We start from the raw sequence: 27447 nt of genomic DNA, 5'->3' as shown, positions 1-27447 counted from the left end.
CCACAAATTATACATAGATACACTTGAGCCTGTGAAGAGGACACAGTGCCACTAACTAGCCATTTGGGCCAGAGAACCACCATTTTCCCCCCATCACTCAACTTCAAATATAACTTAGTGCAAACCTTAACTGTAGCTACTTGGATGAAAAGCCCATTAAACTATGGTCTCTTCTTCTAAGTAAGCATGGTTAAGATTAGGCCACACAAGTCCTACACAAACTACAATGTGTTCTTTTTTATTTTTAACGTAGTTAGCAGAATTTTACTACCAAGGTTGAATCATTATAGTAGCTAACTTACAACATGTAATTTGCTAAATATGCATGTACTTCTATTTTTTATTCTTCCCATTCTCTCCCCTCCCAAAAACCTCTTCTGCTTTTTGGTTTTACCTGTGCGGATTTCTGTTTTAAGGTCCACCTTTAATGTTTAAAGGAAACCTAATGAACACACCTGTTACGAATCTTACCATTTTTAACTGCTATTTACTGGTCATTGCTTAAAGTCAGGCACTGTTGCTCATTTTCTAGTTATTTTTCAGATTAGATTTTTGTCCTCAATATTGAAAAATCAACCCTTTCTTCCCACAAGCACCATATCTGTCTATAATATTACCCTTTCAGATGGGATGTACACCTTTTCTGATTATAACCATTGCTCTTGTATTTTGGTAGATGCTTTGTTGATAGTAACTAAATGCCTAGTGAGATTTTTAAAAGTAAAAACAAACTCGGTTGTTATTTTAAGCCAGTCTTTTCCCTCATACTTTCCTTGAGTAACTTTGACATTGCATTTTTACCAAATATATATCTCTCCACAATTGCCTTTTCAAAATGTTTAGCCTAAGATTTTAGCTTAAAAAAATACAAATCAATAATTTTGCTGAACAGAGTAAATCTGATTTTTCTTGTTAGTGAGCCCGTCAATTGCAAGTTTCATGCTTTATTTATATGGGAAGTTAATGATCAATACATTATTCCCTTCTACCTTTTAAAAATATTTCTTTTTATGCTAATTAACACCTGTTCTTAGTGGATGGATAAATGTTATCTTTACTGTCCCCACCCCAATCTTGATAATCAAATTCCCATCTCCCCAATCCTTGCACCCCACAACATACTCCATAGGTTGTTGGGTTTTTTAATCAGTGTAAGTTTGGACAGGTTGCTCTAAATCAGGGGAAATTTGCAGTAGGTTTGTGATCAGAAAGCTTGGGTGTCTTTTGGGAATGTTTTTTGCTGGTGGAATCTTGGTGCGTTGTTCATCTGTTGATGATGGAGAAAGACTTACAATGCTTAATAAAGTCTATTCTTTTAGTAAAGAAAAAGTGGTATCTCTTTTGTTTTAGGTTCTGCTTTGAGGCCACCATTTCAAATCACTACTAGGTATGAGCTGCAATTCTGCAGAAGCTGCTGGAGGGGAAATTGTAAAATGCAAAGAAATCCATTTCATAAAAAAATAATAATTAAGAATGCCAGTAGTCAAATTTCAGTAGATATTACTTCTCTCAATCATAGAACATTATAGTTTGTATTCTGTGAACTACATAGAATTATATTAGGAAGAGAACCAGCATAATACAGTGCTGTCCATATCCACCCCTGAAGCCCATCCAGAAAACAATTGTTTTCCCTCAAAGGTATTGAAAGTTGCTAAGAAATAAAAAAAAGAGCAAGGATGGAAAAACTACCTCTTCCCCATCCAAATGTGTGCCCCCAATGCCATTTTGGTCCTGTAACCAGGCCTGAATCCAGACTGAAAAATATCCCCAGTATACTTAATTGAGGATTTCCTGAAGCTGCTTCCCTGAAAAAAAAAAGGTTGGAGACCATAAAATAAAATAAAAAAATTACAAGCATTTTTACTCCCAAATTGCACAAAATCCTACATTTAATTTTTGTGCTGTCCATCAACCCCATTCTGCCTTTTACCCTAAAATAATTATAACACAGAGCCACTTTGGTTTAGGCACCAGGCTCCCAAGAAACTACAGAGACTGGATTTGAGGCCAATGTTTCTCCTCAGCCCTAGAAGAACAAAAGGCCAATGACAAACCATTTTAGGAAATGTTGCCAAGAAAACTGTAGGAACCAGTTTAGGCAGTCATGTGAACATTCAGATGGACCAAAACAAAAAACCCTGCAGCAGATTCCTAAACCTCTTGCACACACCAAGCTCCATCTCATGCTCTATTTCAGTTTCTACAGGTAGTGTTCAACTTACAGTGGAGCAGCAGAACCTTTCTGTTGCTAAGTGAAACATTTATGAAGTGAATTCGCCCCATTTTACCAGCTTTCTTGCCAAGGCCATTAACTGAATCACTGCAGTCTTAAGTCAACATCATGGTCGTGAAGCAAATCTGGCTTCCTTGTTGACTTCTCTCAGAAAAGTCACAAAAGGGGATCAGGTGACACACACACACACACACGGAACCGTCATAACTTATGAATCAGTCACCAAACTTCTGAATTTTGGATCCTATGGGCCTAGGGATGTTGCAACGGGAGCGTGAAAACGGTCCCGAGTCGCTTCCCCCCCCCCCACTGCGGTTGCAATTACAACGAAGCGTTGTAAGTCGAGGACTACCTGTACTGCAGAGGCAGTTTCATACACGCATATTATGTTCAGCACAGTCGTAAACCCCACGAAATAAACTCGCCATTTCTCCACAAACAGAAAAAGGCTGAATTTTGAAAATATAAGGCGGACAGTGCAGACGGCGAGGCGGGGAGTCTCTTATGGCACGAAACGAGCTCCGGGAGGGACAATTTGCCTCAGCGCTACGCTAAAACCCGATCTCCCGTCACTTCCGGCGTCATCCGCCGTGTCAGAGATAACCCCAAATGTTCCGCCTTCTTTCATGGAGACTGAGGGCGCTCCATCACCGCTCCGTTCGTCTCTGTGGTGGAACGCTCTCCCTTGACCCTGCTTCCCTAAATGGCTGCCGCAATCGTCGTTGGACGTTGCCTGCCTGGCGGGCCCCGCGACGCTCCCAAGATGGCTCCCCCGCGCGCCCGTGCCTTGCCTCTCCTAAGATGGCCGCCAGCCCCTCCTCTATTCGCTTCCTCTCCCTTCCCTTGTTTTGAATAAAAACTTTATTGGGAGCCTGTAAAGAAAAGAAAAGCCCGGGACCCTTAGACCTCGCGGGAGGGCCTTTTCAGCGGCCGAAAAGCCTAGAAGGAAGTGCTTGGCTTCGGGGAAGGCCTCGATCCCCGGCCTAGCGTGGTCGCTTCCGCCGGGGAAAAGGGGCCCGGATCTGGCGTGCAGAGCAATCGGCAGAGTCTCGGCTCCGGGGCAAGAAGGAAGGGGGGGAGGGGAAGATTTAAAAGAGGGAAAGCCCCCTCCCCTTACAAGACAAGGTCGTGGGGAGGTACGGGGGAACTCGGATGGGCATCGGGGGAGGGGGATGAGAGGAAGGGAGGGAAACAATGATTTCGCTCTTTCGGAGAGAAGGGAATACGGAGGTCGTCCTTGGAGAGCGAGGAGCCGCAGCGCGCTTTGTTGGGCTTGAAGGAAGAGCTGTGAGGGTCTCTTCACCCCCCCCCCCCCGGGGACCATCGGGAGAAGAAAGGGGGGCAAGCGGGCTCTGCCGATCGCACGGAGAGACTCCTCTTGAATTCAGGAGGAAAATCGGGGACCCTCGGAAGAGAAAAAGGAGCCTGCAAACTTCTGGACGGAGCGAGGAGGAGAGGCGCTGCGAGCTTTTTTTGGGGGGGGGGGGACGTTTCGGAGGATTTTCGGACTCTTGGGGAAAAGCCCCTGAAGAAGAAAAAAAAAACCCGTGAGGTTTGTCCGAAAACGGCTTCGGAAAGGCGATCTGCGGAGGGTTAAAACCAGTCGCTTTCCTTGCTGGTTTTGTTTTGTTTCGGAGAGAAGAAAAAAGCCGGCCGGACTTCAGGCTCACAACTGCATTTTTTTTTCTTTTTGCACAAAAAGTTGGTGCCTGGGATGTGGGTGCGTTGCGCGTGAATGCATTTTTTCCCACCCTCGCTTCTTAACCCCAGCCGGGACAGGACTTTTTCCTTCAGGCCTCGGCATGAGGAGCCTCTCCGGCTTGCCCTAGCGGACGGCTGGATATCATTTGATCTCCTGAGGAGGGGGGGGTCTTCCTTGGCTTGAACTTGGAGCGGCCCCTTCCTCCACCATGGCCTCGGTCCCGGTGTATTGTCTCTGTCGCCTGCCTTACGATGTCACCCGCTTCATGATCGAGTGTGATGCTTGCCAGGACTGGTTCCACGGCAGGGTGAGAAACCAAAACGCGGAGTGGAAATGGCTGGTTTGCAGGTCTCCGTCATGCTGAACTGCCTCAGCCTGTTTTTTTTTCTCTTTTGGGTGCTAATGTAAATGGACGTTTTCCAGGGCCATGGGCCAACAATATAGCAGCACTAAGCGGGTGGTTGCTTTCAGGATTGTTTAGCTGGGTCAGGCTAAGATTTGTGCAGTTGAAATTCACCTTGCAAAGAATTCAGTGAGGCTTTATTTTTTTGAAAAACCACTCTTGTCCCTGGTAAGTAATTGTATCCTATCTGCATGGGATGCTTGTAATAGTCTGAGGCAACAATATTGAGTCCAAGGATTAATCTGTACAAAGGTGTTCATGGCATGCTTCATATAGATGGGGGGGTGGGGGGTGTCATTGGCAAGAGAAGTTGGGTACTAACTAAGATGAGGGAAACCAAAGGTAAGGGGATGAAGTTGGATTCCCAATGGTAAAGAATTTCATTGTAAAGAATCCAGAAATAAGGGAACCATATCCCATCATTCTGAAAGGATGGTGTTTGTTATCCTTGCCTTAAGCCCTGCACTGAAATAAGTTTGCATTGCCCCTTGTCCTCCCGCAATCGAAGTGTTTCAAGTTGGGTGCGCCAAGAAATGGTGAAATAAATAAATTCCCTCAGGTATAAACAGACGGTCATTGTGTTTGAATCACCTGCTCAAGGATAAGCAGGATCTGAACTTAAAGTACACTGTAGCTCTCAGTCTATTTTTGTTGTGTTTTTAACTCCACACCACTTCCTGTTCCTTTTTACTCAGACAAATTTGGGTAACAATTTTACGTGAAGACTTTTTGTTGAAGTTATTACTGAATGGATAGCATTTACTCTGTAGATTTTGAAATAAAGTGGATTTGGATAGTAATTAAGCTTTATAGTCCAAAAATATGGCTATTGAATTATACTGGTTAGAACATGGAAAGTTTCTTGGACTAGATCAGAGATAGATCCCCTATCAAGCAAAGTGTGGATCATTTCCTCCAGTATCTTCCTCAGCTCTTAGGCCTGTAGAATCAACATTTAGAATTCACTTACACCGCCTGTGATTCAGAGATGTGATAGCTTCCTGGATCTTCCAGGCTAGAGAAAGGACATTTGGGTCTTAACTTTTTAAAGTCAGTGTTGAGGCAAAACAAGCCATTTTCTTTCTCTCTTCAAGTTGTGTTGGAGTAGAAGAGGATGCGGCAGCCAACATTGACTTGTATCACTGTCCCAACTGTGAACTGCTTCACGGACCATCTGTCAGTAAGTTATTGTCCCTTTATATTTTACACTTCCAAGAAGATAAATTAATACAATGTAAACACATATATTAATGATTGCATGGTTACTATTTTATCACCAATGCCAAAATATACATATGTATTGTAAACATTCTTGTGAATAATAACTTCAAAAAACCATTTGTAATGGACAAGTTCTGCCAGCTAAAGGAAACTAAAGAGAATATTTTGTCAACTTTGCACAGCTTTTCCTGCATGCCTAGCCCAGTTTCCTTACCTTTATGGGCTGCTGTTCTACTCTTTATTTTATGATGAGTGACAGGTTCAGGACTTTTATAATGAGTAATAGCTATAGAGTTTTACTTATATCTACAGCTATTACAATTCTGTTCAGCCATTTCTATCTCAGATAGGCACATTGAACAAATGTGTGTCATTTGGCTCTAGGTCTAGGTGCATAATTTGTGTGCTTATTATTCTAATTATATAATCAAATAAATAATAAACATACATTGCACAATCTGTTTTTAAAAGCCTTCATTGATCTAGGCAACCTTTTAGTTCAGCCCCAATATGTAAAAATTTTCAACAACCCATTTTTTGTCTTCTAAAATTAGAGATTGATGGCATTTTTCAAGCTTGTGATTTGCACTCATCAAAATCACATTATTTTTAATGAGTTGTTTGTATTTATCTATAAATCATATTTTGGCATTCTGAAATATGATTATTGATATTGGGCAGGCTTACTTCATCATTAGTCTTGTTAGATCCTTCATAAGAGGAAGGAACATTATGTTGGCTGCCTTGAGTTGAGCAAAATAGAGATGGGATATCCTCTTCCTCTGCACTGCTGTTATTAAATTGTCTATATGCTTTTCTGTAATTTTGATTTCTTCCCTTCCTCCCTCAAGTGAAACGGCGCAGAGGAAATCCAAAACAGTCTGAATCTTCTGTGAACAAAGAGGTTGGCAAGACAGTGAAGACCGGCAGCAGTCAATTCATCAAAGAACTTCGCAGCAGGACATTTCCTAGGTGAGATGATGCTTGAGAGATGTTTTAGCCATTACAGAAAAAAAGAAAAAATGCCATTTCAAATAGCCATATTGTGGAATGACGATTGATTTCTATCTAAATCAAAGCCTTTCTTTCAGTTCCTCTGGGCAATTTTATTGTAAAACTTGTTCAAAAAGAATTTCTCTGCTCATGAATGGGCAATATTTAATGAACTACAACTTCCAGGAGCTTTTCCTATTAGCTCTCTTTTAGAAGGATGCTGGGAACTATAGTTCGGCAACTTCCGAAATGCCTTGCCAAGATTTACTGATCTGTGGTCTTTCGGATAGCAGCAGTTGGGCAGGATGGAATTAAGAAACTTGCCCAGCGATAATATCAAGACTGCTTTAACTTTAATGAAGCAATTAAATACTTATATTTCTTCAGCCCATTTTGTTTTTTTTCAAGGTTTAGTGCTGCTTCTTTATATTAAGGTATTTATTTTAAAAAGGTCCAGGAGTAGTGTTTTTTTTAATTTGAGGGGAAAATATTTAAACAATAGTTTTGGATAATAGCCCATTTTGATAGAATCTGGAGAGCAGGTTGCTTTTTGGTAAAATCCCCTTCTTTCCTGTCTGGATTGCACTACTATTTATTTTCACAGTTTCCTTCAGCACCAGAATAGCTGTCTCTATAGGGAGACTCTTTGCAGCTGCCCCACCTTACAAGCAGCTGCACAGAGGTCTCCAAAGACATAGCCAAACAGCTGCTGAAGGAAAAGGAATCAAATAATTATGTTTCTTCCTCCGTGCAAATGGCCAGTTTAAATTTAAATTTAAAAGGAAAGGCAGTTCGTAAAGGATGTTGAATGTTTTGATGTGTTCTGAATGCTGCTCCAAGACCTCAAATAATGGAGCATAGCTTTAAATAATGTTTTAAATAAAGGTATGTATGTAGGTATGTATGTAATGTATGTATGTAATGTATGTGTGTATATATACATAAATAAATGTTTAAATAAATAAATGTTTAGATAAATAAACATTTAAATAAATCTTCAAATAAATAAATACATGTTTAGATAAACTAATGTTTAAATAAATAATACTTTAAATAAAAAATATATAACTGCACTGGAACCTAGAGCCTTAGGAGATTAGATATAAAATAAAAATAAAAATTGAGTCAAACTTTATAACAGTCATGAAGTACAAGGCAGCCAAAGTTTATCAGGTTTATTGTGTTACAAGTGTAACATACAGGGTATGTTTGTATTACACAAAACCATTGCAGAGGACAACTGTCCCAATGCTGTACCTCTGTCCCCCCCATTGCTTTGGATGTTTCTTTCAACTTATACCATTTTGACCAGGGAATTCTGGGAGTTGTAGTTTTAATGTATTTGGAGGCTACCAAATTGGGAAAGTATGCTACAGAAAACAGCTGTGTGTGGCCTTGGTTTGACTGTCCCCCCCTGCTTCCTCAGTGCGGATGATGTGATCCTAAAGCCAAGTGGAACACAACTGACTGTGGAGTTCCTGGAAGAGAACAGCTTCAGCGTGCCTCTCCTGGTCCTGAAGAAGGATGGCCTAGGCATGACTCTTCCTCCACCATCATTCACTGTCCGTGATGTGGAGCATTATGTTGGTGAGTGCTAGGAGAGTGGGTTTGATTGGCAGGCAAACATCCATTGGTGACCTGAGGGAGAACTCTCTTGCAAGGGCCAGCTAAGTTGAGAGAATTGAAATCCAAAATATCTGCCTCCCACTATTTTGCAGGATATAGCTAGTGCCATAGGCTGCCGAGAAAGCAAAAGGCCAATTTTTGCTAAAGGGATGTATTTTTTTTAAAAAATGTATAAATTAGTATTTGTCGTTCACTTCTATCAAATGACCTTTAATCAGAGATTGATGAAACAAAGCCACACTGTTTGTCATCACGGGCTGCTTAGATTAAGGTCATCCCTCAATTTCCAGCATTAATGAGGAATGTATCCACTTGAACTATGGCCAAGGATGTGGTTCTTCTCAGTCACTGCACCTCAATCTGGCAAAGTACTAGCACCTCTCCAAGCAAAGAGCCCATATAGCATTTTCTCTATAGGATTTATTGAGTCCATAATTGTAACTTGGAGTTAGAGTGGAGAACTTACAACTGTCCAGATACTGTAGAAATAAGTACTTCCAGCATTAATGAGGAATGCATTAATGAGGAATTTCCAGCATTAATGAGGAATGTATCCACTTGAACTATGGCCAAGGATGTGGTTCTTCTCAATCACTGCACCTCAGCAAAGATTCTTCAGTTTACAGAAAAACTAAAGCTTAAGGGAAGGGAGACAACTGTATGTTTGATTGAACCACCGTTTGTTGCAATCCTACCATTGGCTTTGCAAGCACATCTGTCCATCATAGATGATAACAGTTGTTAAACTGAATTAAGAACACATTCTTTATAGCTTCCATGCTTCACTTTTGCACAGGAATTTGTGGCTTGTGATGTTTAAAGTGCAAAAAAGACAAAAGACCCAATTAAATAGCTTCTTGTATTTATTTGTTTTGGGCTGCTGTTGACTAACAGTAATCCTCAAAATTCAGGCATTTGATATTTATAACTACTGAGCTGGTTCTCAAGTTTAATTCCCACAGTGCTAATCACTAATAAGGATGCTGGAAGTACTTATTTCTACAGTATCTGGACAGTTGTAAGTTCTCCACTCTAACTCCAAGTTATAATTATGGACTCAATAAATCCTATAGAGAAAATGCTATATGGGCTCTTTGCTTGGAGAGGTGCTAGTACTTTGCCAGATTGGTTACCCATGCTTTGCTCAAAGAAAGCAGATATCCGTTAGCCTTGCTTGACCTGCTAATTCCTAATGCTATTTAATTTTTTTCTCTATCATAAAAGACAAATAAGAGATTTCCAATCAATAGCAGTTATTGTATAGCTGTAGGCTAAGGTCTCCTTGAACCTGGGCAGAATTTTTTTACAATCCCACATTGGCTTAGTTCAGACATTACCCTGAGTCATACTTCGTTCTAATGATAGCTTGTTGGATAAACTATAGTGCTTGGGTTTACACAGCTGCTACTTCAAAACCAGACAAAACACATTACTTCTGAGGTTTCTCCACAAGTTAATTCACTTACTATCTTCTTCTGGAGCATACGTTATCCAAAATTGTTGGGAATATTTCCTGAGCTTCCTTGGTCTGATGCAGAGCATCAAAAAAGTATGCAAGGCATCATTATTTCTCAGTTACTCCTCAAACCTGGTACGATTTATGGTAGATTAAGGCAATTTAGTGACCTCCAGATACTTTGGACTTCAACTTTTATCAAAGGGCAAAGGGCAAGCAAGTGTGAGAGTTATAATTCAGAGAATGATAGATGACATCAGCTTGCCTGCCTTCCCTAAAGGAGATTCAGAGGATAGCATATTCTTAAATGCAAAAGGCAACCCATCTTCCATTGTTGCAAGTTGAAATGCTATTATTCAAAATGAATGTAGCTTCTATTGTTGCTTTTGTGGGTTGGCTAGAATGGATTGCTAATAAGCAATTCACATGCAACACCCTAGGTTCTAATATAGAACTAGGGCATTTGTATGAATGCAGAGTTTGGAAAGGGAAAATCCTTAGCTGGATGTTGAAAGTAAGAGTAGATTTGTATGTGTGTAGTAACTAGCCTAGCAGCCTTTGGCAGAAATGGCATTATGGCCCTTGGGTATAAGTAGCAGTTGCTGATCAAGGTACTGGAGGAAAGGACAACTAGAGGGGAAGATGCTTGCATCACTAAGCTTATGAATTCGCTGCCTGCTCCACAGTGAACTTTAGGGTGTAACTCAGGGAAACATGGCTGCTGCTGCTGCTGCTGCTTCCTCCCAGCTGACATGCTCAACGTAAGGTGCATCTCTTTCTTATCAGGTGCAGACAAGGAGATTGATGTCATTGACGTGGCACGCCAAGCTGACCTCAAGATGCGCCTGGGTGACTTTGTCAGCTACTACTGCAGCAGCCGTCGAGAGAAAGTGCTCAATGTCATCAGTCTGGAATTCTCAGAAACCAGGTAAAAAACTGCAGGGAGGTTGTAAGAAAGGGTGCATGAGACTGCAAAAGCAGTCCAGTTATTTTTGTTCTGTGCTCCAGTTCCCCTCCCCCTCCCATTTTGGGAGAACCTGGATCTACAAGATCTACAATATTATTTCCCTGCCCCCCCAAATGGTTTTATTTAGCCTGAAGGGGCTACAAAGAAGTCCTCCATTTTGTTCCATCCTTCAAATGGGGCTGGGGTGGCGGGACGGCTAATATGGGCTGAATATTCTGAGAAATCAATCACAAATAGTCCCTGGTTTACAAATGGCCACTTAACGACTGTTCAAAGTTATAACTTGCCTGAAAAAAGAGGACTTGTGACCTAAATCCGAAATTCTGATGGTCAGGAACCCCTCCCCCTGAAGGTCACATGACTGCAGTTTGGATGCTCAGTCCAACAGTTCAAACTGTGGCATAGTAAATAATGGGTTTGCTGAACCACTGCAGCATTCACACGGCCAACCACTAGGTTCGCTTAAGCACCACTTCAAAAGAGCATACAATTAGATTAGTTGTGTGACTGACCCATTTTACAAATGTTACAATTTACAAAATAATAAGCAGGCCCTATTACAGTTACAACTCAAATACTACTATTATTATTTGGAAGATAAGTTGTGACTATTCCCTTTCTCACAAAGTAGGATGAAGATGTTTCTTCCTGTCATATTTTCCTAGAGGCAATGGGGCGGGGGACAGGGGGGAACAGACGATGGATTTAAGCATCGGTAGGGAGTCTCTCCACCAGCCATCCAAAAGCATTCTCGGGTCATTTGGAAGGAGAACTAAACATTTAAATATGTTAAAGGGTTAAATAAGGTTCAGGAGAGAAGTGTTTTTAATAGGAAAGTGAACACAAGAACAAGGGGGCACAATCTGAGGTTAGTTAGAGGAAAGATCAGAAGCAATGTGAGAAAATATTATTTTACTGAAAGAGTAGTAGATCCTTGGAACAAACTCCCAGCAGACGTGGTTGGTCAATCCACAGTAACTGAATTGAAACATGCCTGGGATAAACATATATCCATCCTAGGATAAAATACAGGAAATAGTATAAGGGCAGACTAGATGGACCATGAGATATTTTTCTGCCGTCAATCTTCTATGTTTCTATAAGATGACCTTGTTTGTTTACCTTTACAATTTTTCAGGCTATCTAATTTGGTGGAGACCCCAAAGATTGTACGCAAGTTGTCCTGGGTGGAGAACCTGTGGCCAGGAGAGTCAGTCTTTGAGCGTCCCAGCGTACAAAAGTATTGCCTGATGGGAGTGCGGGACAGCTACACGGACTTCCACATTGACTTTGGGGGCACCTCTGTCTGGTACCATGTCCTACGGGTAAGAATCTGGTATATGGGAAAGAAGGAGGATCCTTACGCATAGCTTCAGAACTGGCAGAATGCCTGGGTGATGTTTGAATGGTCTTATTATTATTATTATTATTTATTATTATTTATTCGATTTGTATGCCGCCCCTCTCCGACGACTCGGGGCGGCTCACAACATGTAACAACAAATCATAAATAATCTAACAATTTTTAAAATGTTTAAAGATTTAAAAGACCCCATATACTAACAGACATACACACACGCATACCATATATAAATTAAACATGCCCAGGGGGAGATGTTGCCTGACGACAAAGGTGGGTTTTAAGGAGTTTACGGAAGGCAGGAAGAGTAGGGGCAATCCTAATCTCCGGGGGGAGTTGGTTCCAGAGGGCCGGTGCCGCCACAGAGAAGGCTCTTCCCCTGGGGCCCGCCAACCGACATTGTTTAGTTGACGGGACCCGGAGAAGGCCCACTCTGTGGGACCTAATCGGTCGCTGGGATTCGTGCGGCAGTAGGCGGTCTCGGAGATATTCTGGTCCAGTGCCATGAAGGGCTTTAAAGGTCATAACCAACACTTTGAATTGTGACCGGAAATTGATCGGCAGCCAATGCAGACTGCGGAGTGATGGAGAAACATGGGCATACCTAGGTAAGCCCATGACTGCTCTCGCAGCTGCATTCTGCACGATCTGAAGTTTCCGAACACTTTTCAAGGGTAGCCCCATGTAGAGAGCATTACAGTAGTCGAACCACTGCATCTTTGTTTTCAAGGTTTTCTTGTACTGATGTAACTGAAGTAGGAAAGTAATACAGGTAGTCCCCGGGTTACGTCGTCCCCAACAGACGTTTCATCGTTACGACGATCTGGGCACAGCTTCGAAGCCACCGCTGCCGCCTCCGTTCGGGCAAAGGGTTCTCCGCGGTGGGCAGTGGCTTCGGAGACCCCGTGGAGACCCACTCGCCCGAACGGAGGCAGCGGTGGCTTCAAGGGACCAACAGCTGGTCCTTCTCAGTGCTGCGTTGCTGCAGCCTCCGAGGCTGCCGCAGCCGCCACCTCCATTCGGGCGAGGGGATCTCTGCTGTGGGCGGCCTCGGAGCCACCGCTGCCACCCACCGCGGAGATCCCTTCGCCCGAACGGTGGCGGCAGTGGTGGTGGGTGAGGGGATCTGTGCGGTGGGCGGCTTCGGAGACTGCAGCAACGCAGCGCCGAGAAGGACCGGCTGTTGGTCCCTTGAAGAAGACGCCACTGATGCCGCCTCCATTCGTGTAAATCGGAATACAGTATTCCGAGTTACACGGAAATTCGGCTTACGACACCCCATAGGAATGGATCGATGTTGTAAGTCGGGGACTACCTGTAGTAGTTTGGAGTAGCAGCGTAAAAATAAGACACAAAGTTACATTCTGATGTGGTATAGTCCAGTAACTGATATAGTCAGATCAGTTAGTGAATTTCCCTAGGGCAACTGAGAACTAGGCAAATTGCATTCATCCTTGCCACAGGTGGTCCAAGTTGTTGGGATGCAGCTGTCTTTCATGGCTTCATAGTGACAGGCAGTATTATTATTGTTGTTGTTGTTATTGTCATTCGTTTCTGACAAGGATTTTTGTTAAAAGAGTTCAGAGGCATTTTGTGAAGGTGTCGTTATGAAGACAATATACTGAATCCATAGAAGAAAGGATGTAATGGTTTTAATTTTATCCATTTCTCCTGTTTTAATATGAGAGCCCAGTTGGTGTAGTGGTTAAAGCATCAGACTACAAATTGAGAAGTGATGAGTTCAGACCTGTCTTAGGCACAAAGCCATCTGAGTGCTTTGGGCCAGCCACTCTCTCTTGGCCCTAAGAAGAAAGCATGGACAAGGCATTTCTGAAATCTTGGCAAATAAAAAAAAAAATATCAGGGACTAGTTTAGACAATCACCAGGAATCAACACTGACTTGAAAGCACATGTATATTTTAAGAAAGGTTTCTGGGGATGATGGTAGCTTGAAATCCAGCACAGAAAGCACAGTTTGGGGAAGAGTGGATGAGTTATTTTTGGACTCTATTTGGAATAGGCCATGAAATGTTGGTTTACAATTGCAAAGATGTGTTTATGCCACAAAAAGACACATTTGGATGATAATTGCAGAATTCAGCACCTGGAAAATCTCCGCTGTCATTTGCAAACTAGTCCTTATGGCCTGGGAAATTTGCAGCTGTAGCCAGCAACAAAGCAAAGGTTTTCAGCAGCCAGAAAACGGGAACTTCAGCACACTGTATATCTTCATGTCCCTCATTATAAACTGTACAAAATATGGAAAGTTATGCAGATGGTGTTACTTAGCACACCTCTTCTTTAGAATTCAATTGTTCTTGGCCCAGACCATCTGTTACCTTGCCATGCACTGTGGTCTTTGATTTCCTTCATGTATAAAAGACATCTGGTCCTGAAAGATATAATGTAAAGAAGAAAAAAAAGCTGTGCCAATGTTTGTAATAAAAAAGAAAGAATCATGCAGGGGAAGCTTGGTAAAATTATTGGGCAAGATTATCTGTGGGACAGTGCAAGCTGACTCACACAAGGAAGGTGTTTGTAATTCTGTTACACTTCAAATGCTACCTCTGAAATGTGAGGCTAACAGCATTTTTCCTGGCCTTGGAACAGTCTACTGTATCTTTTTGATATAAGATGCACCAGAGCAGTGTTTCCCAACCTTGGCAACTTGAAGATATCTGGACTTCAACTCCCAGAATTCCCCAGCCAGCATTCGCTGGCTGGGGAATTCTGGGAGTTGAAGTCCAAATATCTTCAAGTTGCCAAGGTTGGGAAACACTGCACCAGAGTATAAGACACACCTTAGTTTTGGGGGAGGAAAAGAAGGGGGAAAAATTCTGCCTCTGCCTACAGTGTCCTAGTCAGCTTTGGCACATTAGTTTAATGATTGTGAGCGCATGCATTGGAGAGAGCTCCAGTGAGTAAAGTGGGTGAGGTGGGGGGGATTGCCAAAGCATATCGCCACTGATTGCCACCCAAAAACGTGACACAACAGAGGCCAAAAATGGGGTGTGCGGAGGCCTAGAATGCAATGCACGGAGGCAGCAATGTGCTTTGGCAATCCCCGCAGCCTTGGACAGCTCTTAGACAGAGTGTTTGGAGGCTCAAAGCGTCAGGCACTGAGCCCAAAAATGTAAGCCATTGTCTATGGCAATCTCTACAGCCAGGAAGAGGATGCACGGAGACCGCAGGGTGGGGGCTGGTGGGTGGGTAGGGCTACATTTGGAGTATAAGACGCACCCAAAATTTCAACCACTTTTTGGGGGTGTGTGAGTCTTATACTTGGAAAAATACGATAATTGTGCATGAGACATCAACAAATGTAAAGATTAGTGCAGAAATACCCAATGTCTCTGTGCTTTATTGCATCAATCTTTCCCTTATATATATGTGCACCTTGTTTTTTCAATACTTTATCGTTTTGGGGGGGGAAAAGGGAGGAGACTTAGTGTGGCAATTTATTCTGTATTGTTCCCATCAGGGAGAGAAGATCTTCTACCTGGTACGTCCCACTCCAGCCAACCTGACACTCTTTGAGGCATGGAGCAGCTCCTCCAATCAGAATGAAATGTTCTTTGGAGACCAAGTGGATAGGTGCTATCGCTGTCCTGTCCGCCAGGGCCAGACCCTCTTCATACCAACAGGTAGGAGCCCCCAAAAGCCAGGTTGACCATATATCATTCCCAGTTGGCATCATTCCTCATGTTGTGGTTCTTGGGCATTTGATTTTCTCTTTTCTGGGCTGCTTCTTTTCCTGTAGCTTCCGTTTTGTGTGACAATTTGTAGATCACTTTGGGAAAGGGCTATTTATATGTAAGCGTTGAATTGAATAGACTAGACTAGAGTAGAATAGAATAGAATAGAATTCTTTATTGGCCAAGTGTGATTGGACACACAAGGAATTTGCCATTGGTGCATATGCTCTCAGTGTACATAAAAGAAAAGATACATTTGTCAAGAATCATGAAGTACATTTAATGATTGTCATAGGGGTCAAATAAGCAATCAGGAAACAATATTAATAACAATCTTAAGGTTACAAGCAACAAATTACAGTCATAGATCATAAATAAACAAACCAACATACAGTGTTGGTTTGTTTATTTCTTTGAGTTTTACAGGCCAACTGACTCCAAAATTACTATGGTTTGAAGCAATTTGGGGGGGAGGGGAGAATAAAAGAGTTTGCGCATCTGCACAAACCCACTCCCTCTAACAAAAGCATCATCCATCAAACTCCATATTGCAAGGCCTGGAAGGGAGAGACATGGATCTCAGCAAGGATATCCTTCCAGGGGGTAAGACACATGACCAAGAAATCTTGCTGTCTGATTGGCATTGGATGGCATTGCTTGAGGAGATCCAAACTACACTGACTGCCCAGTATTACCAGATGAGTAGAAACCATGGAAGATAATAGCTGGGTCGTGTAGACTAATAAATGCCTTAAGTCCTTTTTCCCCCTTTGGCATTTCAGGTCAGAAACAACTGTTTCACTTCTTTCCCAGTCAGTCAATGTTCTTGAGAAGCTGTTTACCATCTTACTACCTCTTGTCTTTTCAGGGTGGATCCATGCTGTGCTGACCCCTGTGGACTGCCTGGCCTTTGGAGGCAATTTTCTACACAGTCTCAACATTGAGATGCAGCTCAAGTAAGCTTGGCTGGGAGCGATTGGCCCCCATTCAGCATCTTGGGAAACTACCAAGGGAAAAGCCAAGGCTCGGAAGTAGAGGGTGGAGGTTCCAAATTCATTTTTCAATTTCCCTGAGATAGTCTGGGAAAATTTTGTTCTGTGAAAAACCTTGAGTTATCGCTTATTAATGTGGATGACACTTAAGCAGAGAATGCAGTGATCTGCCCTGGCATAGCATCATTTCTTTAGAGCAGGGGTCCCCAAACTTTTTACACAGGGGGCCAGTTCATTGTCCCTCGAACTGTTGTAGGGCCGGACTATAAAAAAACCCCTATGAACAAATCCTTATGCACACTGCACATACCTTATTTTAAAGTAAAAAACAAAATGGAAACATACTAGTTAGAGGGAGGGAAGAAATCTGAAATTCATATATGTTTATGTTTTGTTTTTAATTTTCTTTTGTTAACATCTGATTGGCTATACAAGGTTTTCTTGGTTTATAGAAAAATGTATAAAGAAAGAAGGAAGCACTTTGGCATAATGATTAATACGTTAGAAATATAATTGTGTTGTACTTTTTGAAGGAACATTAAGGAGAGAATTTAATTAAAAGAAAAGTATGTACCTGTGTTCCTGTCACTCACCCGTGGGCCGGATAAATGGCCTTAGTGGGCCGCATGCAGCCCGCAGCCGTAGTTTGGGGACCACTGCTTTAGAGGATCCTGGATGTAGGAGTAGAAATACCTGGAAGCATACCAAACTTAATATTGGTTGAAGAATTAAATAGACCTAGCCCTCGACTTACAACTATTTGTTTAATGGCCACGCAAAGTTACGATGGCACTGAAAACAGTGACGTATGACTGGTTTTTACACTTATGACCATTGCTGCATCCCCATGGTCATTTGATAAGAATTTGGGCGCTTAACAATTGGTATGTATTTATGACAGTCACTGTGTACCAGAGTCATGTCATCATCTTGGGCAACCTTCCCACCTAGCTTCTGAGAAACAAAGTTAACAGGAAAGCCAGATTCAGTTCATGATGATGACTCCATGATTCATTTAACAACTGCCACAATTTGCTTAACAACTAGCAAACAAAGTCATAAAATGGAGCAAAACTCACTTGACAACTGCCTTGCTTAGCATTGGAAATTTTGGGCTCAGTTGTCTTAGGTGAAGGATTACCTATACTGTATTTGAATTGGATTTCTTTTTAATGCTTATGTATCTAGTCCTTAGGAAATGCCTCATGAAATCTTAGTTGCCTAATGCAGTGCTGACTAGAACTGAGGAGTAAGTCAGAGGAATGAGTGTTCAGTGCCTAGATAGCTTCTTATGGCTCTGATTGGCAGCTGTTGACCAAACCATCTGAGGACAGTAGTCCAGCAAAATAGCATGGCACAATGTCCTCTTTATGGAAGATATTATATCCCTTCCTTCCTTCCTTCCTTCCTTCCTTCCTTCCTTCCTTCTTTCCTTCTTAGGGCGTACGAGATTGAAAAGCGCCTCAGCACAGCTGATCTCTTCAAATTCCCCAACTTTGAAACTATCTGCTGGTACGTTGGCAAACATCTCCTGGATATCTTCCGAGGTGAGTATTAAGTTTGCCTGTTTTAAGTATCCTCCTTTCTCCCTGCAGTTCATGAGAATGGCCACCACTGATGTACTCTCCCCTCTCTTTCTTTCTCTCTCTCTCTCTCTCTTTCTCCTGGCAGGCCTTCGAGAAAACCGCAGGCACCCAGCTGCCTATTTGGCTCATGGTGCCAAAGCTCTCAATACCGCATTTCGCTCCTGGACTAAAAAGGAGGTAAATGACTGAGACCAAAACTTTTTGATATTTGGGCTGGGTAGCAATCAGGACCCAGAAGGTTCTGGAAAAGGGGACTTACAACTTGGATCTGAAGTTCTAACAGTTTCTTTCCCCTATCCCAATTATGTGACAGTACTTCGGGTGCTCGGAAACATGGCCATATTTATGGCCATTTGCAGTGTCCCATGGTCACCGACTATGCCAAAACCTGGCTTTTTTGTTTGGCTAAACAGTGGGTTTATTTAACAACTGTGGCGCTCACACTTATGACCGATACATTCATTTAACAACCACCACAGAAAATGTAGAATTGGGTCATTCATGTGACCAACGTCTCTTACAACCGTTATGACTTATAACTCCATTACGATCATAACTCAATGACTATCTGTAAGACTTATCTTGGAATGGAAGGCTGATTTAGCGGAGAATGTTCTGACTCAGGAGCAGTCCAGAGTGGCTCAGTTATAGGCTGACGACCTCAGTTATCCAGCCAGGGAATTCTAAGAGTCATAGTTCAGCATACCTAGAAAGCAGTAGATTGGCGAAAGCCTTTGTGCTCTTCTGCGATGTTTCAATTTGGCAGTGAAAAGTAGCCTAGATATTATTCTTCCCAGGCCTTGACTGAGCATGAAGAAGAAATTCCTGGGACAGTACGTCCAGCGCAACTCATCAAAGACCTGGCCAAAGAGATCCGACTGGTGGAAGTGAGTATCAAGAGGCACGTTGGTTTTCCTACCCTTCAGTTGAAAGCACCTCTGTGGGAAGCAAAGTGCTGAAACATATCTGGTGCACATCTTAAAGCTAAGCCTAAGAAGATCCTGCTTTCGGTTTTGTGGAGAGATTGGTGCTTTGCTTAAAAGACTATTGGCCAAGAATATTGTATCCTGTAGTTCTGATGCTTAAAACCACTCGTTTTCTACCAAGAAAGTTTACTTGTATGGCTCTGTTGCTTAATAATGCAAAGTTGAACGTTTATGAGGATATTTTGTAGGCTGTTTATCAATCCCACTTTGTCCTTTGACATTAAAAATTGTATCCTTCTATGAATGGCCAGCTTCCTGGCAGGCAGGAATCCCTTCTGCAAGGCCATTCCCAAACTGCACCCAGGCAAGGGATGGCAGTCAAGGACATACCTTGGGAAATGCTTAGTTCAGGTTTTGCTTATCTGCATGTTAAATGTCCTGTAGGAAATAGGGACATCTCACATTAGCCTAAGGCACAGTAGTTTAAAGTGTTACTGGCTTTAGGGTCCCCGGTGTGCTCAGAGCAGCTACGGCATAGTCTGTAGCCTAGCTGTTTATACCACACCGCAGAATACATATTCTGGTCCTTCAGTGTGTCTGAGAGGGATTGCAAGTTTGCTCTCTCTGTCCCAAAGTGGCACCAGACATCCTCAGCATTTGTTTTTTAAACAGTTACCCTGCTTACCCTAAATGACATGCAAGTCCGTGCAGAGGAATCCACTGAGAGTCTAGTAACACGTTTTGGGAAATTCTGAGCTTGCCTAGGTGATACTCTGTGACGGGCTTGAGAACAGAGTGTATGTTTTAGCTCCATAAAGTTGCGGGTTCCTTGTAGAAAAACCCAATGCAAGCTGGAAGTATTTCATCATTGTGTCTGGGGAGGAGGTGGACTCTATCTTAGCAAGCCTTGCCCCTCCCCCCCAGGAAAATTGCAGCTGTGTTTCTGCGGCGCTGAGCCCAGCAGGGGTGGTTGCCTCCAAGGGTGGTTGCCTCCAATCCAAATGAGGGGTTTGTGATGCTTCCTTGGGGGCGTTTGTGCTCTCCCTCCTCCAGGATATATTCCAGCAAAACATTGGGAAGACTGGCAGCCCGTTTGGCCTGCAGAGAGTCGCCCAGCCTGGTGCAGCAGCTGCCAAAAAGGGAGATCAGAGTCCTAAGGAGCCGAGCAGGAAAGGCAGCCGAAAGGATGCTGCCTCTGTCAAAGCCCTGGAACTACAGTTGCTGCGCAAGTACAAGAGGCAGCAGAGCTTGAAACGTGCAGAGAGTCCTGGCCAGGAGGAGGTGAGGTGCCGCTGGCTTTGCTGTGCCCGCTAAGTGGGGGAAAGGGTGGAGTGGAGGTGATCCCATAGGAGGGATTTGGGACCCGGTTGGGCAGCACCTGGGCTTGTTTAGTGGCTTACGGTCTGTTCCTGCCTCTCGTGATCTCAGCATATACTGACCAATACTCTTTTGTTTTCTTTGCCCAGCTTGACTTGCCAAGTTCCAGCCTGGATGATACAGATGGAGAACCTGATCTGACAGAGGAAGAGCTGTCCATGGTGGTGGCCAACGGTCGAGGCACCAGGTTAGCCTCTGAAGATGGGATTGTTTGGGCGGGATGTGTAGGGTGTGTGTGTGTGTGTATGACTGAAAGAAAGTAGGTGACATAGATTGGCAAACTGATACTTCGGTAATGCTGACTTGTTCAGATTCCTAGCCACCCGAGAGCCTTATTTTTCAGCATGAATCAGACAGGCAGACTATCCACTGAATCGGCCCTCAGCAGTTCTCCAGAATAGCCCTCCAGTGTGTGCACACTCTGGGTCAGTAGGGTGTGACATAGGCATTGGGCAAGATGGAGCTTTCCATTTCTGCCATGTTGGGGAGCAGATGACCATGGTGAGGAGAAAGAACGGTGCCAAAACCTCCTTTGCTGTGAGCAGGTGGAAGAGTGGGGGTTAAGACCAGGATTTGAGAAGCTAGAAGTGAGCAGATTGGCAGGTGGTTACAGCCCAAGTTTGTTGCAAAGAGACTGGCCACATTTAAATATGAGTTGCTGGTATGAATAATACAGAGTAGCAAAACGTTGCACTTAACTAAGGTTAAACCTCCTGCTTCCACATTACCCTTTTTTTGTTGCCTTGAGTCTATTTATGTTGTTACATTCTTCCCTTCCTTCAAGGAGATCAAGGCAGTGAAGCTGATGCTGCTTTTTCTCCCCCCTCCTACTGCCTGCCCCTCCAGTTTATAACCCACAACCCTTCAGAGCTGAGAGAAAGGCGACAAGAAAGGCAGAACAGAGATTTGTATTCCCCATGTATAGACTAACCCAAAAATCATAGCTTCAGTAAAGATGACACTTAACTTACCAAGAAAACATCTCAATATTTAAGAAAAATAATAATCCTTTTCCCTACCTTTGTAGGGCTGATCCAAAAAGGGGAACAGAGAATATATTATGGGCTGCATAGTAGCCTCCATTGATTAAATCATCAGATCGGGTCAGCCTTGTCAGTTTTGATGTTTCTCCTCCTCCCATTTCCCCTCCCCCCATCCCTGGACAGGAAAATCAAAGCCTCGGAGCGCACCCGGAGCCACAAAGGAGCACAAATGAGAGCCCCACCCAGCCCCTCTGATGCAGAAGCCCCAGATATAGATTCCGAGGAGGATCTGCAGATCGACGAAACCCCACACAGGGAAAGGAGGAATCTGCTGCTGCACAAGAAGCTTTCCAGTATGTGGCACCTTCCATCTATGCTTGGTGGCTCCCTATGGTGGATGCATTTCTCTTGGGTTGGGCAGATACCTCTTCCAGGTTCACTCATGCTAACTCTGGTCATTCGTTTAGCTGCTTGCTTCATCTCTTTTCCAGGCCACCCTTCAAAATGTCTTTTGGAGTAAAGCTCAGAATTAGGTTTCATTGTACATGTACTTGAGGCTGGCTTGGAAAAAAGAAAAGAACCCAGATTCTTCTACAATCTGAATCAAATAGGCAGATGGACACATTTCATTCCCTGCCCACACTTTCTTTGCCACAACAAAACTCCATCATTTGTCTCATTAAGAGCTATTGGCCTCTTTTTACTACGAGTTGCTTATGTGCTTTCAGGCACATCATTGTAATGGCAGCAACTTAAAAATAAATAACCGCCAACACACTTATTGTTCTGTAGTTAATACTATCACCAATCCATGGAATTTATTTAATAAAATCTGAAGCTGTATAGTCTGGAGGACAGAAGGGAAAGGGGGGGACATGATCGAAACATTTAAATATGTTAATATGTTAAAGGAGGGAAGTGTTTTTAACAGGAAAGTGAACACAACAAAAAGGTGGCACAATCTGAGGTTAGTTGGGGAAAGATAAGAAGCAACGTGAGAAAATATTATTTTACTGAAAGAGTGGTAGATGCTTGGAACAAACTTCCAGCAGACATGGTGGGTAAATCCACAGTAATTGAATTTAAACATACCTGGGATAAACATATATCCATCCTAAGATAAAATACAGGAAATAGTATAAGGGCAGACTAGAGGGTCTATGAGGTCTTATTCTGCTATCATTCTTCTATGTTTCTAAAGCTGGTGTTTTAGAGAAACCAAATTCTGTGCTCCCTGCTATGGTCTTGGTTTCAAAACATATTTTGGGAGTGTGATTACAGTTTAAAATTGACTTTGTTGTTCTGTTCTCTTTTATGAATATCCTTTCTTATCTTCAACTTCAGTAGTGGTTGCCTAAATTCCATTCTCTTATTTCATCTTTGATCTTCTACTTTCATTGAAAGAAGTTCCATAGTTTCCACAACTGCTTTAGATGGTTATGAGGCCACTTGTTGATTTCCAAAGCTTAGGTTGCATCCCTAATTGTTTATCATTATTATGTATTTATTAAATGGCAAGTGAGTCCTATATATGCTTTCTTGGCAGAAAGCCTCGCCATAATTTACAAGGCAGATTCCTATGTAGGTTAGTGTGTAGGGTAACTGTTGTGTAAACCACAGTTTTCAAGACTGATTCCTAGGCAGATTGGTGAATATACAGATATCACCCTTATCTGAGCTACCAGACCCACACATGTCTCTCTTTTGAGAATTAATACATTTCTGTTTGATTTACAGCCTATGTGATTTGCCAGCCTTTCCTCGGTTTCCAGCGCCATATTTTAACATTTATGTTCTTCCAATTCCAGAATTTCCTCGGAAACTGCCACGAGCCAAACCCTGTTCCGACCCAAATAAAGTGCGAGAGCCAGGGGAAGTAGAATTTGACATTGAAGTAAGTCTGGTACACAAGATCAGGATTGTAGAGTTATGACAACTGGATAGAATCACCCTCTAGGAGTGGGAGTTAATTGTGACGTGAGGCACTTCCAGGGGTTTGGGTTCAGGATCCATTTTTAAAAGCTTGAAAAGTTTATCAGGCACTGAACATCTTCCCTGCATCCTGGAATCATTTTTTTCAGCCCAAAAACCCTTGTGATAAGAGCTCACCAGTCAGTCTTAAGGGCAGAGTTATTACTTTGTTGGAATCAGTCAAACAGTACTATACTTTCTGTGGTGCTCAGATGACTACGTCCCACCTCACAAGATTTTTGTGGGGAAATAGGAGGCACAAGTAGTAGGTACGTTCATCACTTTGAGCTATACACAAACAAGGATGGAAAACAATGATGATGATGATGATGATGATGATGATGATGATGATGATGATACCCATGCTATTTCCTTGGCAGCAATATGGACATAGTTTACCATTGCTGCCTCCTGGAATATCCTTTTGGCTTACACCCATTTGAGGACATCTGGGCAGTTTCATAGTCAAAGACAGTCAAATATAGATGTGATGCAAACAAGATCAACCAGGTCCTGTTCCCTGATAAGACTTAGAATGATAATCTAGAATAATCACAAGAGCTGGCTAAGTGAAACCAATTCGAGTAGAAATGGTAAAGGCATTTTAAGAAACGTTTGTTTTGTTGGTCATATAGGAAAAGCTGCAGCTTTCCCTGAGGAATAATCATGTAATTCCTGAGGAATAATCAATAAACTTGGCACTCATCCTCTGCCTAAGGAGTAACTGTAGTAAGGAATTGTAGGTCCAAAAGAAATGTTGGTGCTTTTGAGCCTTAGCTGCACATTTTCTGCTAGCCTTTGAACTGTTGTGCTGCTGGAGCAGATAGGTAGGATACCTATAAGCCTAGTGAATTGGCCTCCTGTTAAAACTGGATGTATTTTGTCTGCAGGAGGACTACACCACCGAAGAGGAGGAGGATGCTTCTGGTGATGACCAGTTGGAAGGTAGCAGTAGTGCTGGTGGGATCCTGGACCTGCTGAAAGCCAGTCGGCAGGTTGGCGGTGCTGACTATGATGAACTGAGGTGAGACGGCGCCTGAGGAGATGTGGGGGGAGGGTGGCTTAGAATCTTTCAAAGGCCATTGTTTCTGTTTCCTGGAATGGCTGCGTGTGGCTGACCAGACTACGGGATCTCTTGGAACTCTGCTATTTCCAGCAAACCCCAAAGCCTTGCCTGTTTTGTTTGGCCTACTGTGAAGGAGGCACTGGAGCCATGTACAGCACAGCTAGATTTTAACAATTAGTAGCTAACCATTTTGTTTTTATCCCCCTGATTTTTAATACTCAAAATAACAATATTTTAACATTTCAAGTAGGCTCTTTCTCCCTCATCAGGAAATGAAATTTTTGGTGTTTGAGGGAGTAACCGAGTCTTCTGTTTTTGCTATAAAGCAAGGAGCTGAAGAGTTCCCTTCCAACAGTTCTCAAACTGTTTAGGTTTTACCTCAGACAGGTGCAGGATATACACCTTATAGGCAGTGGGTTTCAAAGGTTTTACCCTCCGTCAAACTCGAGGGCAGAAGCAAGGAAGGAGCTGCACAATGTGACTCTTTTTGACCATCAGTTACAAATTGACAGATCTGCTGCGACATCAAACATCATCCTCAACAATTTGCCATATATTGAAACCAAGATGGAACCCTTTCATGTTTTTCTGTTCATTATACTTGAGACGGCTTTGATGACTTTGGGATTTAGAATAAACGAGTTTCAGATTTTTTTCTTTCTTTAAACCGCATTATGTCTGTTTAAATAGATTTCCCCTTCTACCATCCAGATTGGTTAGATCACAATTCCTCTTTTTTTTAGCCTCTATGGCAGTGAGGGTGAACCTTTTTTGGTTTGCGTGCCCCAAATGTGTATGTGCATCAGCTCCAGCACGTGCCCAAACCTGCTTCCTCCCTCCCCACACATGTGCACATGCCCCTATGCATGCGCACAATCTCCCCTCCCCATCCCTGCACATGTGCAAAGGCCTCACTGAAGCCTGAGTTGGTGAAAAAACAACCAAATGGGCAAACCAGAAGTTTGGAAAAATGGATTTTTGATTTGCCTGTTGTGCTGTTTTTTGCATGTGGAGCCTTCAGGGAAGCTTCCTGAAGCCCTGGAATATGAAAAAAAGCAGAATGGGAAAACTGGAAGTCCATTTTCCGAACTTCTGGTTTAGCAGTTAGGTCTTTTTTTGCACTCTGGGGGTTTCTGAAGTCTCTGGATGGCGAAAAAGCTTTCACAAGGCCCAAAATAGCTGGCTAGTGCACGTGTGTGCGTCCTAGAGCTGACATAGGGCAACGCCTCATGTGCCCTCCAATATGGCTCCGCGTGCCACAGGTTTGCCAATATGAAGCACTAATATGAATATCCAGGTGCCAAGATAAATTATGAAAACATATTTTGAGGTAATATTTGAGCCGTGATGGTATAGTGGTTAGAATACAGTATTGTAGGCTAGCTCTGTCCACCCCCAGAAATTCAATCCTGACAGAGCTCGAGGCTGGCTCAGCCGTCCATCCTCCCAGGGTCAGTAAAATGAAGACCCAGATTGTTGGGGGAATATGCTGACTCCCTAAACTGCTTAGAGAGGGCTGTAAAAGCACTATGAAGCGGCGTATAAATCTAAGTGCTATTGCTAGTGTTGTTTTGTCAGTGCAGTGAGTATACTTAGGACCTGTCTAAGGCTATGGAAGGTGTTGTTCAGAGGTTTGCTGGATAAAACCATGTTGTATGTTGTGTCCCAGTGCCGATATAAATAAGGACTCCATTTCTATTGTCTTCCCAGTGATGCACCTGCATCTCCCAGTACTCAGGAAGCCATCCAAGGCATGTTGTGCATGGCCAACCTCCAGTCGTCATCCTCAGGAGGGGCCACTAGCCTACAGGCCTGGTTGGCTGCTGGGCATGAACGTGGCTCTGCGGGAGCCTCCGGCACACAGCGCTCAGGGAAGAGGCCCATCAAACGGCCGGCTCATCACAGCACAGACAGTGAGGAAGAGGCCAGCATGGATGAGCAGGAGAGCCTGGGAGCCTGTTTTAAGGATGCTGAATACAGTAAGGAATGAAAAGAGATTTACTCCTCTGTTGGAAGGCTCGACAAGAAAAATAGGGGTTTTTTGTTCCTTTCTGGGCAGAAAAGTTAAAAGGCTACTTGAAATCTATTTGCCTGCAAGAGTGCTGTGCGTTGCAAAGTATGGATCTTAATACACCCTTACACCACCTGTACAACACTTGCAAAGATGGATCTCTGTTCCCTATATAAGTCCTTCCATGTAAAAATCCACTGACCTCAGTAAACACATCATTTTTGGTTTAGAGGTCTCTGGAGGTGTGGGGCTAGCACAATTCAAGTGGAAACTTCATCACATCTGAAGGACATCAGATTGGGGAAAGCTGGAGAATTGACCTGCAGTGGTTAGATCATGCAGAGCATCTCCCAACCAGCTTCCCATCTCTCAGTGCCAAACTGAGACAAACTTTCTACTGGTTAACTTGCTCCTACCACAGCAGTGTATTTTGCCCCTGACCTGGATATATGACATTTAATCACTAGCAACTGGTTTAGGAACATAACAGTTTTTGTAGGGCTATTTTGACTTATCTAGCTGGAAACTGCTGTAGTTGTGCTGAGTTTCCTTTCCCAAGCAGGGAAAAATACAAACGAGTGGACATTTTTGGTCTTGTCAGTAATCCTGATGGCTTTTAGAGCTGGGCAAGAAGTTGAATGGACAGGCAGAGTGTCTAGAACAGTTGTTCCCAACCTAAGCATCTCTAAAATCCTGATCCCCCTCCCTCCGGTGAAATATAATTCTTAGTGTTCAAAAAGTGAACTCCTACTCATGTGGAGGAAGCCTAAAAGGCCATTAACTTGGTTTAAACAAGGTTCCAATTGCCGCCATTAAAAATCAAATTGCCCACCCTCACCTGTTGGGAACCACTGGTCTAGAACGGGGAGCAGACC

General features: G+C 43.0%; 1 protein-coding gene across 3 annotated transcripts in view; it reads left to right on the top strand.

The window, feature by feature from the left end:
* The first annotated feature begins 4088 nt into the window (after window positions 1-4088).
* The window catches only part of PHF8 (PHD finger protein 8), a 33058-nt gene continuing 9699 nt past the window's right edge, over window positions 4089-27447 (top strand). For all 3 annotated transcript variants that reach the window (XM_070741281.1, XM_070741280.1, XM_070741279.1), the window contains exons 1-17: window positions 4089-4244; window positions 5436-5521; window positions 6414-6534; window positions 7982-8142; window positions 10424-10565; window positions 11743-11929; window positions 15447-15609; window positions 16529-16616; window positions 18093-18199; window positions 18324-18415; window positions 19036-19125; window positions 20218-20445; window positions 20631-20728; window positions 21708-21877; window positions 23333-23418; window positions 24386-24519; window positions 26272-26540. In XM_070741281.1, coding sequence (XP_070597382.1) covers window positions 4147-4244; window positions 5436-5521; window positions 6414-6534; window positions 7982-8142; window positions 10424-10565; window positions 11743-11929; window positions 15447-15609; window positions 16529-16616; window positions 18093-18199; window positions 18324-18415; window positions 19036-19125; window positions 20218-20445; window positions 20631-20728; window positions 21708-21877; window positions 23333-23418; window positions 24386-24519; window positions 26272-26540 — 2320 coding nt within the window. In that variant the 5' untranslated portion in view covers window positions 4089-4146. The remainder of the gene's footprint in view (window positions 4245-5435; window positions 5522-6413; window positions 6535-7981; window positions 8143-10423; window positions 10566-11742; window positions 11930-15446; window positions 15610-16528; window positions 16617-18092; window positions 18200-18323; window positions 18416-19035; window positions 19126-20217; window positions 20446-20630; window positions 20729-21707; window positions 21878-23332; window positions 23419-24385; window positions 24520-26271; window positions 26541-27447) is intronic.

Source organism: Erythrolamprus reginae, chromosome 2, assembly GCF_031021105.1.
Source record: "Erythrolamprus reginae isolate rEryReg1 chromosome 2, rEryReg1.hap1, whole genome shotgun sequence".
Taxonomy (NCBI): Eukaryota; Metazoa; Chordata; class Lepidosauria; order Squamata; family Dipsadidae; genus Erythrolamprus; species Erythrolamprus reginae.
This window is presented reverse-complemented; position numbering and strand designations above follow the sequence as displayed.